The sequence below is a fragment of the Corvus hawaiiensis genome, chromosome 4 (assembly GCF_020740725.1).
Source record: "Corvus hawaiiensis isolate bCorHaw1 chromosome 4, bCorHaw1.pri.cur, whole genome shotgun sequence".
In the NCBI taxonomy this organism is placed as follows: Eukaryota; Metazoa; Chordata; class Aves; order Passeriformes; family Corvidae; genus Corvus; species Corvus hawaiiensis.
This window is the reverse complement of record NC_063216.1, coordinates 26185687-26200468: the sequence shown is the minus strand read 5'-3', so window position 1 is coordinate 26200468 and position 14782 is coordinate 26185687. Positions and strand designations below refer to the sequence as shown.

The 14782-nt window shown below is 41.6% G+C and overlaps 1 protein-coding gene across 4 annotated transcripts in view; it reads right to left on the bottom strand.

Annotated features, from left to right (window-relative positions):
• Positions 1-2100: 2100 nt before the first annotated feature.
• ABTB3 (ankyrin repeat and BTB domain containing 3) overlaps positions 2101-14782 on the bottom strand; it is a 184473-nt gene continuing 171791 nt past the window's right edge. For all 4 annotated transcript variants that reach the window (XM_048300597.1, XM_048300599.1, XM_048300600.1 and 1 more), the window contains one exon: positions 2101-14702. In XM_048300597.1, coding sequence (XP_048156554.1) covers positions 14493-14702 — 210 coding nt within the window. In that variant the 3' untranslated portion in view covers positions 2101-14492. The remainder of the gene's footprint in view (positions 14703-14782) is intronic.

The following is a 14782-nucleotide window of genomic DNA, read 5'->3' as shown; positions in this document are numbered from 1 at the left end:
CTAATAAGTGTGATCTCAATGTGAGCCAGATACATGTGAAAGACATTAAAACCTCATTGGGACACAGTAACTGCATTATCAGAGATGAAAGCTTATGGAGCAGCTGCTTCCCCAAAATGTGTGCTAGAGAGTTTGGGAATGAGAATCCCATCATCCCTGAAATGACTGCTGTCAGATGGATACCTTAGAACACCCGAGGACTTGCATCTCTCCACCACCACGGGAGCAATGGGGACATCAGGGCCAGTGTTTGTCTCAGTGGTGTCACATCTTTATCTCCTCCATGTCTAAGTGTGTTGCTCAGTACTGGATGCTTCAAAAACTCGTTATTACAGGAGGTCACTACAACTTCTTACACAAGCCACCGGCTAGTAGAGCAGAGGGGCTGATAAGCTCTAGGAAGGTAGCCAGGCGGTAGGGTTGTGCTGGGAATGGTGGCCTCCCAGCCTGCGAGGATGTGTGCACGGGTTCTCAGACATCCTCTCCTTTGCAGCTTTACATCTTCATAGCAAAGCTTAGAGACAGCCAGCCCACACGCTTACTCTAGAATGTTTTCCTTGAAAGACTCACTGGACAAAATAAAAGCCATTGAAGAAATGTTCATTAAAATATAAGACTCTGTCAACATAGAAAAACTTAGCTGATACCACTACACACCTAGAAATATGTCTGTATAAGCCATTATGCAGATTTAGGGAAAAAATATTTCTGAGTGGTTTAAATGTTATTTCTACATAGTCAAACTGAGACACACCATGGCCTTTTTTAAGTTATACACATGCTTCTGCTGCTGATTCCATCAACAGATCTACATCAAGCACTTGTGGCAGTGCTTTAGCCTCGGGACAAAACCTGGGCCCCTCTAGGTGAGCTCTACTTTGTAGCAGGGAGGGTTTAGACATCCCTGTCGATTCCTGCCCTGTGGAAACACAGCATGGGCAAGACTGTCCTAAAGCTTAATTAGCCCAGTGAACGTGTGCCACAGCCTTCAGTCTCTGCAGAAAACCTCAAGAACACAAACGGGAATGGAATGCAGAAAAAACATGGATAAGTTTACAGAGAACCCAGAAGAATGGTGTGAACATTTCTGGCTGAACTTCACTATTTTGCTCAGTGAAGAGTTAACTGAAATGCCCAGAAAGAACAGTTTTAAATTGTTTCTGTATCAGTGGTTGGGAAGGGAGACAAATCATTCCAGTTTGCTACATGTGAAACTTACTTTGTTTTCTTCCAGATACTGGGGAGGCAGGCAAGGGGGCCTACATCTCCTACAGAATTTGGACAACTGCAGCATTCCCTATGAGCTACTTTTCAAACTCTGCTCCTGGACAGCCGAGTTTGCAAAACCTAAAGGCACCTGAGAGAGCCACCACAGGTCTGGGCAGTCACCCAGCCTGTGTGAGTGGTGTCTCACTCCCACAATTCATGTACAGGACATAAAAGGATGTTACCCTCTTTTGCCTCCTGAACCAACCTGTTCCTTAATAGTCTGGAGAAAGATTCTAATTACGAAGAAACAACTTGACTCCTAATCCACTAAAACATACGAGACAGAATACACTGGAAATTCATTTAAAGAGTAAAAAAGTAAAACAAAAATGCTAAACCAAAAGTATTTTTAAAACCTGATTTTCACACTCATGCCAAAGTTAATCAAGTCCCTCTGTTTATACCTGACTTCTCTTTGAAATGCCCATTTCCAACTTATTTGTATGCACTTGCAGTAATGCTGGATAATGAAGCAATCTTCCAGCCTTTTGGATCTTCCTGCATCCAAACTCTCTGGCTAAGATGCACTTGCAAATGCTTAATTTTAAGCACCATGGAGCTCCATTCCCAGGTCTTATGTGCCCATTTTATGCACCAGAGAAAGGTTTTTGGGAACCAACTCCGTATCACTTCCTCACATGCACAGCAAGCATGCTGATAGCAGTGTGTGTGGCAAAACAGCACCAGGACTTCCAGATGTAAAATCCTGAACATATGTGGTTTCTGGGAGATGGTTCTTGGGAAAAGCCCAGTCCTGCTGCTGTCTGAAATACATCAAGAAACACCTGAAGGGGAGAAGAAACAACAAAAACACTCACAGCAGCCATTTCCTAGGCTAGAAAACAATGGAATTTTTATTGAACAGAGATGGCTCATAAACACACTCAAAGGAGTTCCACCTGCTGTTCAGCAATATTCATTGCTATCTGATAATAACCTACGGGGGCAGCTGTATAAAACAGGAATAAAATACCAAATTGCTATATTCATTAATAACTTCGCCTTCCAAATACAGAACCGTTAAGTATTTCAAGTCTGAAAATAGACCACAATTGTTACCATTTAAACCAAACCTTTATGATAACAAATATACAAAAAAAGGCAGTCAATATATTAAACATTTAAATCAATAGCATACATTTCTCAGAGGTAAACATTGAGCAAACAAAGCCACCAATGATGTTCTGGAATCAGGTAAAAGTTTCAAGGTCAAGCTCCAAACACTGTAGCTTTTCTAAAGCCGTACTGGTATTACACTTTTATCTAGCCCCTACATTGAAAACTATGTAGCATGAACATTTGAAAATGTAACATTGGCTATCTGGCAGGGAACTGGCAGATCCTTAAGTCCTCCTTGTGTTTATATTGGAGCACCTGCGGAGACAGAGGGCAGTAGGAGTCAAGCACTTTGTTTTGCAACGTTGGGGTTTGAGTTCTGTTCTAGATGAGCTCAACAGTGTCCTCATACCAAACACGAATTCCAGCACTGACAAGAGAGAAGTATTGACCTGACAAACTGCATGAAGAATCAGCCTTGCAACTTGCATTAAACAGAATGGGACTTGCACACCTGCCTATTTACTGAAAGCCTGTGCTATTTCTACTGCACAGAAAAAGTCCCCTTCAGTAGCTGATCTAATGCCTGAGCTTAAAAGCTTGGGATACGTACATACGCTCAAAAATAATGTGATAAATCTACTATCAACAACTAATAAAAGTTTGTATTGCAATATTGCTCACAACATAAATGTACAATTTGCACAAAACATGGCTCTTCAACATGAATATTTTGCAAGCTACAATATATATATATAGAATATGTATAATTTCTTTTCTTAAAGAATTATATGCCAGAGTGCATGCAAAGAATTTCAAAGCAGTAGCACAACAGGAGCAATCACTTTTTTACAGGTTACTGAGACCATTCAATACAGAAACAGTGAGATAATAGATAACAGACAGACAGGTAGGTAGATGTATGTACACACTGCTTCTTCAGGGGCCTTCCCATGTGACACTTGAAGCTCAGACCCCTTTGAAAGACCAAACAGGGCTCTGAAGGTTCCCACACTCTGACCATAAATCACTTCTGTTGGAGATGACAGCGAAGGAGGCACTTGTCCTTTAGTCAGGAGTAGAGGCAAGAAATCTTCTCCATAGCCAACATCTGTTCCAAATCCTGCTCCTGCATTTCTAAGTAGTGGGTGGTGAGCATCTATCCATCCAATGTTTTAGCTGGTCCTAAGCAGTCTCCTGCAGCCTTTACAGCTGGAAATCCAGGACTGGAGAAGCTGGATCTCCTAAACGTCAGTGCACAGCACTGCCACCATTCTAGTCAGGTATGTACAAGGAATGACATGTATCCTCTGGTTTAAAATTTACATAGAGTATATACAAATAAAGCTATTCTATCAAGGTGCAAGTTTATTATTCTCTGGTGTGTTCCAATGAAGATTTCTTAAAAAGCCTTTATACAGACCCACCAGGAGAGTTTACACAAAGTTGACATTTTTGTCATAGTTCATTATGTAGGCTTCCTTCTGCAAACTCCATAATGGAAACTCCTGTTACTTTCCCTTGGAGTTCTGCCTATGCACAGGACTGGATTTGATCGACTACAGCCATGTCTAATATAATCTCCTTGATTTCAATACATTTTAAACTCAGATGAAGTGGCACCATGTGTTTTGGTTTTTTGTTGTCACCAATCTCTATGAAATGAGGCAGGACATGTAACTGGATGTCAGGGGTGTTGCAATTCATGTGCCCAGTCCAGCCTTCCTTGCTTCTGATGGGACTATGGTGTGTGAAGCTGGCACAGTTTGGCCCTATGGGTATGTCTGGAAGTCCTTGGTGCTATTTTACACTGGCTGATGACAGGCGATGCCCTCAAAGAAATAAAAAAAAAAAGTCCAAATGCAATTTACTAAACAGCAAACATCAGACTGATGCACTAAACAGATGGATATGGAATGCAACTTGTCTAAAATTAGAACGGTTGTTTTCTTAGGCAGGTCTAGATTCATCAAAATCTTTCCCATCCCATGCAGGCTTCATTCTGCAGCATGTAAATATATGATGCTTCTAATGAAAGTCATTGGGAATGCAAAACCTGTGATCAAGGAGCAGAAGGAAGGCCTGCCCTCTCCCATTTCTCCTCAGCAAAAACCTCAAGTAACATAAGTACATGTTTATGATCCTTGCTGAAGCAGAGGGGCTGTGTGCAACGACAGCGGGATTTGGCCTTCAGCCTTTATGTTGTACCAACCACAACTGTGCAGATGACTTGGATGGGAAATTACTTCTGCTAGTGCATTAAAAAACCATACAGCCTTGCAGTCACTCCTATTAAGAATTCCCACTGACTTCAGGAGAGAGAGAGACAGAGCAAGAGAGCAGACTTTAGCAAGTGCACGTTCTGCTCCACAGGAGTTTTGTTCCTCAAGAATCTTTCTGTAATACCATTTTCCTCCATTTTGTAACCTGATTATATCCAGGCATTCAGAGCAGAGGCTTTGCACACGTCCTCTCAAGCTAAGGGGAGCATTTCACACTAGAAACAAAGATCTCATTAGGTTTTTTTTCTTTTTCAGAGTAATGCAATAACAAAAATCAACTTGCCGGTTTCGTGTGCTGCAGTGCCTTTATACAGCCGTAACAAAATGACATCCAGCAATGACAAGTGGATCGTAATCTCTTTGGAGATTTTAAAAGGATCAGCATCAGACAGAACAGGGTTTAAGATGACCTAAGGTGCACTTGGAGAAGAAGCTGTGAGAGTGCTGCAGCAATTAAAAAAAGGATTAAAAAGAAATTAAATACAAACACACCTGTTAAAATAATATTCAAGTTGTGGACACAGTGGACAAAAGCAAACTAAGCTGCCACCTCAAATCATGGCTGAGCACCTCTATTTTTCATACATTCTCTTCTACCTAGGTTCTGAGTGCCCTCAGTTACTGTCTGCAGTGGAAGGGCTTGTGCTGGATCATTAACAGCACAAAACAGGCAATTTTCAAAAGCATTGAACACTCTGAAGAGACTGACGTCTTTGAATGAGCTACAGATGTCTCTCTGTCTTTTTGAGAAAAAATATTTGGTTCCAGAAACATTTGTATTTCTTAGCTATAATCTTTCTCCACTGAAAAACATCTGCCATCCCATTGTCCATACTCTGACTCTGTTATTCTTTTTTTATCCACCGTAAACGGGTAAGCAAAGGGGAAGAAAGTTTCACCTGTGTTGCTAATTACAGATGACCTCAAATATGCCTGTGAAGCCACAAACCAGTATTTAAGCCACATCTGTGGGATGGAGGACAGGATCTCTGTGTTTGTTGATGCTTGCTGTTGGGTTATGTGATCTTTCATTTCCTTCTCAATAAAAAGTGAAATGAAACCTTCACATAAAACCCCAACAAAAGATGGCAGCAAACAAAACCACTCTGCTAGAAATAAAACCCCAAACCCAGATTCATAACAACCATAACAAATGCAAAACAATCATAACCATCCCTGGGTTTGTATTACACAAATTAGGAGTCTGCCTAAAACCAGCAAAAAATCAAGATTAGTACAATGGTTCTGCATTGTTGTAGGAACCATCTTATTTTTAACACATCCTTTCCTCTAGATTTCACTTTTCTTTCCTAGCTTTCAGTTCCAAGACATCTCAGGGACAGGTGGGAGTGGATGTGAAGAGGAAGAACGGAAGCCAAGAGCTGTCCCACAGACAGTGCTAGCTCTTCTGTCTTTTCAGGATGCTCACATGGGGATTTCCTAACTTAGCGGTTGCATTCAGCGATAAACATAAAGACACAAACCCAGCCCTTTGGAAGGGGACCATTCTCCTAAAGATCGAGACTGTGCTTTCTAATTACAGATCTGCATTCGGCCTGCAAAGACTTCAAAGGTGACACAGTCTGAAAGAGAGATGGAAAACAGACCTAATCCACAGACTAGAGAAATCAATGCAAAGGCTTCCAGCCATTTTAACGGCGCTAATTTCATCATGCTTTCATGTTTTGGTTTGTGAATGATGTTATAGTAGAATCTTGTTATTTTTTCATAGAACATTTATATATTTTTAACATGTAAATTGCTTCTTGAACCCTATATCAAATATTTATAAATGCTAAACTAGGTACAAAGTGAAACCCATTTGGGAAAGTGGAGCAGAGGGAGGTTTAGCTGCACTAATGGATATTGCATTAATGCTTAGCGTCAAGGAAGGCTGACTGCCATTAACAAGAAATCTCATTACAAACATGATTTCACGCCTCATAACATATCCCGTAGATCTATTTACTGTCCATCTCTCTCTTGAACATACACACAATGATAACTATAGACACAAAATCCAAAGCATTGCACATGCTCAATCTTTTCTTCCCAATGAAAAAATAACTAAACCAAACAAAAACAAAATGAGAAAAAAAAAAAAAAAACAACCCAAGCCCCCCCCAAAACAGCCAACCAACACAACACCAAAACCCACAAAGAAACAGAAAATTCTCAGCATGGATGATTAGAATTAAATTATTTCACAATCTCACTTCTGCTGTGAATGACTTAAGACACTTCCCAGACTTTAACCTAATGAAAAGCCTGCTCTGAGGATAACTAATGTACAAATAGCATTTACAAGAAGCTTTCAAAGGAGTGGGACTTGAGGATGCTCTAGCAGCCCACCTGTTACTGGGGGTGGGGAGAGCAGGTTGAGACAACGTGGTATTTCCTGTGGGTTTTTCTTTACTGCTCTTCAAAAACTGCAGGATCCAGATCCCTCTCTGTGGTAGATGGCAGAGCCAAGAGAGAGTGGGGGAAAAGAGCACAGATCCTAACTTGGGACTGTAAACAGCAGAGATGCATTATTCAATCTTCCCCATAATGCCAAAGAGATCAGTAGGAGGAATGTCCTGCCTTGCAGAGAGCAGGATTTATTTATCTGGTGTCTGCATAATGTTCAGGCACCTCTGTTCCCCCCTGGCACAGCACATACGGCCGCACAACAGCTGCAAGGCTCCAGAGAAACAGGGACAGGAAGCAACCTCCTGGTCAAAATGCACTGGTGGGACTTAAATAGGTCAAGTTTTTCTAGTACTAATTGGAATTTAGCCAGGAACATGAGGTCAAAAAGCTCTGAGATACTTTCCTATAGTCCTTGTATTCTTCAATGGCTAAACATAAACTCACAACTGAAGTAAGACTGCACATTTTACTGCATCCCCAAATGGCACAATTAGTCATTGGCTTAATAATTGCAAGGCAAAAATCAGTTCCCAAGGTATTGAACTGACTGGGTTAAGCAGGGTATTTGACCAAGGGACTGCTTGGATGCTGGGAAAGCAGCTTTCACTTGGATGAGGCTCCAGAGGCTTCCTGCGCTCCTTCCTGCTTTCTGATCCAGTATGGCACAACCAGCACTGGGGCACAAGGGGCTTTCGACTGTGCTGAGGGGTAAATCCCAGCCTGCAGATGTGCTGTGAGCTCTTCAAAAGCTATGCAGAACAGAGAGAACCTGACTTTGGAAAGGCTCATCTGAAAGCCTCTCATGCAGTAAGCTACAGGATATTCAATTTGTCCACTGCTGGGAAGGTGAAAGGGTGGACTCTCTTGAACCTGTAGTTTGAGCAAGTCCAGATGTTTTGAAACATGTTAATCCATCCCTGCCAGAATAAGGTTTTGACCTCCCAACACACTGGGTTTTCCTAAAGTGGCAGTCTCGTTTTTTGTTTCTGAGCATCTCCATTTCCTAATGGGGCTTATTGTAAACCATAAATGATTTTTGATTGGCTATATCAGTGAGGTTTCTCCCTGTCTTTGTTTGCTTTAGAAAGGCAGTAAGAAACAAGATTGCCTCTCACTGAGCTGGGCAAAGCCAAGTAATGGAAGTTTTAATGAAAACACAGCAGCAGAGATGATGGGAAGTAGAAAGATCAAAGTTAACCACACACAAAGGGGTGCAGGCATATTTGCTCTTGCAGCAGCAGAGATATTTGTAAGGACAAGAAAGTGCCACCAACTGCTTCAACTCCATGGCCATATCTGAGCGTGCGACCAAGCAAACCCTCTGTGTGAGCACTGAAGAGACTGGAGCCAACTGGGCTGGTTGGGAATGCCAAGCAAGGGTGAGAGATGGGGCTGCTTCTCCCCTTCCTGCTCTCCCCTTCCCTTTGATTTCATGGAAACTCTGAGTTGGAGAACAAATGAATTAGGCAACAGTGAACACTATATCTCTGGAACCAGAGGCAAAGATCTGGGGTTATACATTCAAATTCTTGTACCCAATCCTCTTCCCTTACTAAAACCTCTTCATTAGTGTGCCATCCAACACGGACAGAAACCTGTGCCTCAGCTAAGCATGCCCATTCACACAGTGTCACCACCTCTACAGGACAAAAGAACAAAACTGTCAGCCCAAAGAAAGGTAAAAAATGCCTCTCCAAAGGAAAAGAAACAACAAAGTTGCTGTTCTGGTACAATTAGGTGGATGGATTTAGCCAACTAAATAAGCAAAGCACAAGGTGTTTGTAGAATTTAGCCTATCCAGTCAACATAACCTCTCTTGTAAGTTGCTGCCACATCTCCTGGGTGTTTTAGTGACAAGCAGTCCAAGCAAAGCACAAAACACATCGTCTAATGAGACTCTTGACTTTGAGGAGGTGAGATACCACATTTTAAGTCCTGTGCATGCATCCAAGATAAACACACACTAGGCCATTCATGGCTGTTCCATGCAAGAAGCCTTGGACAGAGCTGAAAGAATGACAGCTTAATGGCAACAAAAGGACACTGGATGCTCTCCTCCTACCCACACTGAGCTTTCTTCCCCAGCTCAAAGGCTCACTGAAGGCAGCTGACAAATTCCCATTAGTCTTTCTGAAGGTTACCAGATTTTTCTTCTGCTTTGGGAACCACATGCATAATATTTTCAGCAGTGGTCTCATTGAAATCATGGAGCATTGAGCCACAGCTGAAGACTTGGCTTTGCTGTTTTTTGCACTTGAAGGCCAGTTACAAATAGCAGGTCAGGTGCAATTGTATTGAAATGTGATAATCTGGTCAGAGTGGGCAGCCTCTGTTTTCACCCACTGAAGATAACAGGCCTTACCTAAAAATAAATAACAAGTTAAAAAATAACATAATAATTTTGCTATAAATGTATGGAAGTGCTGCAGGTCTGTCTGCTTATAGGTTGACATCTAACATTAGCAATGTTCTCATCTATGGGGTTTCAGAAATTATATGAGGGCTATTTCAAGGCTAACTTCCTGCACACTAGTTTATTAAATTTTAGGACAAATCCTAAGCAGTTTTTAAAATTCTTATAAATTTCAACATCTCTGTGCCAGCAGATGAAAGCAACATCAGGCCCCTCATTTCTGTAAAGCACTTGCAGAGCCTCACATGAAAGCCACTTGGTCAAACAAATTAACTTAAAGTCTTTGGCTTTGGGTAACTCTAATTCACAAGAAAAAAAAAAAAGAATCCAGTGGCTTCAGAGGCAACTTTAGTGAATGCCTGAATGCAGGCTTCAGGCTGTCATCTTTCAGCAGTATTTTTAAGACAGAGCCAGTTCCTGAGGGACCCTGAATATGTGCAACTGACTTCAACTAGTTCTGCAGGTTTCCAGCTTCTCCCAGGATTTAACCCATAGACAGGAGCACTAGGAATGCTTTTTCTAGGAGGGCCTAATCCTCATCTTGAGTATGTGAATGTGTTACCAATGTATTTTTCTGGAACACAAAACCCTCACTTAAACAGGGTCCTGCAGGCCTGAGTCTCCACAGACCTAGCTGCATTCCATGCTGTAACAGAACCCTGCTCTGGTTTTAGACAGGTACAGCTCAGAAGAGGAGATGTCCTTTCATTTTTATCACTGCACCAGCTCAGAGCAGCTCATTTCAGAGCAAACTGACCATTTCCCTTTTTCTTTTAACCTTTAAAGAGCAGCACATGGTGCTATGCTTTGAAACAAAACCACAATTTCTGAAAGCCCCAAGCATACCACACACTACAGCCCATCCAGGCTTTGTGCAGGGTTTGGTATGAAGCCAGTGGATATTCAGTGGCAAAAGGCTCAGTGTCCAAAGCAGCATGTGGAGGATTCAGCAAGCAGCTCTCATTAGTGCCAGTAGGAGCCTGGCTACTAAACCTTCACACCTTTTTAAAGATGTTTCCTCTGTCTTTAACAGACATTTGCACAAATCCACTCCGGAGCTGAAACCAAGCAGGCAAAAATTTTAGCTGGGGAAAAAATAGTCTTAGCCATTAGAAAGCTGGCCCTTTTCCAGAACAGAGAGCACCTGGCCACCAGCTGTGTTTAGAGGACAACAGGCCTAAGGAATAGATCAGGGGAAAATCTGAGAAACAAGTGGACAGTGCTGAAATTTGTAGTGAAAAGAATACCAGCCTTCCCCTGTGATGTCCAAAACCTTTGCCCTCCTACATTCCCCATCCTTTTCTCTTCCCAGCTCTTGAGCCAATTATTGGAAAATCAACTATTCAGGGCAACACAGATACCATTTCTGGGCTTGGGAAGGAATCCAGCACGGCTGTAGAGGAAAAAAACTGGGAAGTGTGGAAACTGGCAGCACGTGAACCAAAGTGGGAACGGGAGGAAATTCTGGAAACTAAGGGAGGACCATGCAGGGACATAAGGAAAGATCTGCCATGAGGCAGGGACAGGATGTCTGTAAGTCCTCAAATACTACAGCAGTGGATTAGTATAAAAATGACAGATGAGAAGGCACCTTCACTCGTTACAGGCTAGAATGTTATGATTAAAAAAGAAAATCCTAAATTTTTCTAAAGATGTTGTATTTTTTTTCCATTTCACCAAGACTGGAGGCAATATTTGGCCTCAAAACTTGTAAATTATTGCAACTCATACAAAGACTAAAGGAACAGAAAGCTTTTTATTTCCAAGATGGTAACACCATGTCTCAGAAAAATGCTAATAAAATGCTCAGTTGGAAAGAGCCTTATCTGATAGGGATGGTATTCACGGGCACCCACTGAAATGCACATTGCTTTTTAGATTAAATTGACAAGAGCCCTTCCCCCCAGCCCCAGATAAATGGAATGAAGAATCCATGCATGAAGCCACATATAACAAAGGTTGGAGATTATGAAACAGGCTAGAAGACAGGATCAGAATTGCAATTGATCTTGATGAAGTGGGGAAATTGCCCTGATTAGAGCAGAACAAATTTAATAAAGAGAAGTTGAAAGTGTTATACTTTGAAAGGTGTAGTAAACAAATGCACAAATAAAGGTGGAACTCCTGGAAAGGCAGCAGTGAATCCCTCAGGAATTACAAGGCACACTAGATCAAAGTCAGCCATGGGATGTTCTCGTAGAAAATATCTGGGGATATATTTTCTGATATGCTTTACATGAACCACAGCAAATAGTTTCTCTGCTTTACTTGTTAATGTATAAAACTCCTGCTGAAATATGGAATTTTGGGGGAAATGAGAAGCCATGAGGGGAATGACAGCAAAAATCAGAGACCTAGAAAACACTAAACAAAGGAACTCAGAGAGACTATACTAGTGATGAAAGTAGGGTAATTCCTTTCATTCATAAAGATCTTGTAGGATCATCTGTTTTTCCTGTCAGTCAGGACTTGAAGGAAAAGTGACTTGATTTGCAGTAAAGAAATGCTGAAGTCTCTTAGGAAAACCTGATTATGAGGGTGGTGAAGATCATGGATGCCTGTGACTGGATTTTTGAAGAGCCTGCATGCTGCACATTGTCTGGCATGGTTCAGCTGGACCTCACCCAGCCTCCTATCCGGAGAGGCAGACTAAAATCACCATTTCCAAACTCTGGTTTGTGGATCCACAAAGGTTTGCTGGCTGCTTCCAGGAGAAATGAATGCCAGGTTTACACAGGCTGGTTGTTCTGCTGGCAAAAGCCCTGGGGACCACTGGTCAAAAAAGAATTGAAAGTTATGACTCATTTTTTTAAGGTTTCTTTCATCTATACTATCTGTGATGTTGGGATTACCAGAGTTTCCAAGGGCAAAAGTTATTCCTGTATAAATCCTTAGCTCCAATCCCTTCTTCTAACAGCTCAGGGTGCCCAAACATGGTCACCACTCCACATACAGCCACCAAAGGCCCTATTAAGCCCTTTATTGCTGAAAAAACCCTAGTGGAACTTTACCACAGATACTCTCAACTCAGAAGAAGGACTAGCATGGAGTTACCACTGTTTCCTTCCTATTTAATATAATGATTATATTTAAAAAAACTTAGCTATTTTAAACCATGAGGCTGCAGGGTGAGATCTGCTCTCAGCTAGTTACTTTTGTCATAGAAGGATGGGTTTCCATGGATGAGAAGGCACACCAAGCAACAAGCATCCTGGTGTGTTTCTGTTGTAGTAACTATGGTCTTGCTTCTCTATGAGCACAACATTCACACAGAAGTAGCCATTACTTAAATGTTCCAGGCAACATCTTGTGTGAACAGCTACTATGCAGAAAACAAGGTCTAATTGACTGACATGCTGTGTCTCTGAGACACGAGTGGCAGTTTAGACATTTTGTCATTTGTTGCAGAAACTGTGGAGGCTCTAGAAAACCAAGCACAAAGGAGGATTTACACCTCAGAGTCATGAAACAGCTTCCTACTGTGTTGATAGCTAAAGCCAAAACTGAGCACATCAAAAGCTATCAACATGGAAGGGCACCTGATGTAGAGGCTTCAACAAAAGAAAAAGAGGTTAACATGCAAACTTCTAAATTTTCTGAATGGCACACTAGAAAATAAATATATTAATATCACTTTGCCATGGAGAAGGCAACATCTTTGCCTACTTCTTACTGTGGTTTTCAGAAACAGGGCATCAGGAATGTTGTGGCACATGGCAGATTTGTCTTGCTAACAATATGCTGCAAAATAAACAAAGCTTTGACATTTAAATCACACCCCCCAACCCCACCCCACCCAAGCCCTGCATTTGTAGATAACCTATACATTCTCAGGATACAGTGAGAAATCATTCTATAGTACATATTTAATTATAATTTTAAAAAGTCTAACTCAGACACAATCGCTGGCCAGTAGCAAAATATCCACACATCACTAAAGTAAAGATCTGTTACTATCTCTTCACTGCAACAAACAGAAATCAGCATCTCCAGAAGGAGCTCCAGGGGCAGCATTTCGCAGCCAATCGCACCAGATAAAAAAATAAGCTAATTTCACAACTGAAGTTTGACAAGAAGTAACATTGCATTTGTCTTGGCGAAACGAAGCACGAACATAACATCTCACAGGTACAGTTACCATGCAAACGCATGTTAGTTGAGTTTGTCATTGATTTCAACCCCAAATCACGAGTAGCATGCAGTTCTCCTGCCCCCCCAACTACTGTATTAGAGACAGTCTGGGTAATGTGCCTCTTTGGTGTAACCACAGCCTTTCAGGCAAGATTATACCATTCTAGGAAAGAATACAAGCAGAACTTGATCATATGTGTGTTTACACAATGTACATTTTACCATTTAAAAAACCAAAACGTGTTACATAGATTCTCAAACACAGCTCTGTTGAAAACGAAATTTTAAGCTTAAGAAATAGTCTTTAAACTACAAGGCCACCCCATTTTTTTTATGAACAGGTTAAAAAGTTCCCACCCCTAAAAATCTGCCAGTATATTTCCTCAACTATAACAGTCTTACCCACTCTCTAATACAGCCGATCTTAGCTGGACAGCAGTAACAGTTCTTACATTTCTTAAATGCACAAGATAATGGACTCCGGGATAGATATAGTTCTTAACTGTGTAACACTGGAACAAATCTGACTTTAATGATTAATTGGTCAATTCAGGTGTTCCCCAGCACTACCCTTCAGGCAGGGACTTCTGCTGTTCATGGATGTGAGTTCTGGCTTTTGTTGGCATCAAGCTCCACGAACAGGCTCGTGTTCAGAATTTGAGTACAACAGCAATTCACCGGATACTCTGGTACCCAGCTTGCTCAAAACCAGGGAGGAACTTTGTTTTCTGTGTTCTCTCATCCAGATGGGGACACAGCCCCAGCACAGCAGCACCTTTGGCCAAAACAGAGCTATTTGGATGCGACGTAGAATTTTTCACATTTTCTTTTTTTGTAGTCATTTAAGCAACTGCAACAGGTTTGAGCAACTGCGACAGCAGACTTAACTTGCAGGGTCTGTTATTAGAGGGTTACCATCTTCCTCAGCTTTACACAATGGAGCCCTTTGAAGAAGACAAATGAATTGACTGAATCCTTGTGGCCAACGTCCTCTGTAAGTCCTCTAGTACATTCTGACCAGATGTTTCTCCATTCTTGTCATACAACAATTGTTTGAAAGCTTCATTTTCAATGAGGACCATCATATTTTTCAGGAAGTAGCCTTCGCAATAGGCAGATAGTTCTGTGACGCCGAGGAACTACGGGAAGTGAAATTAGAGAGAGATAACCATTCTGATAAAACCCAGGCAGCAAACACAGTGCATAAGAGCTGCACACA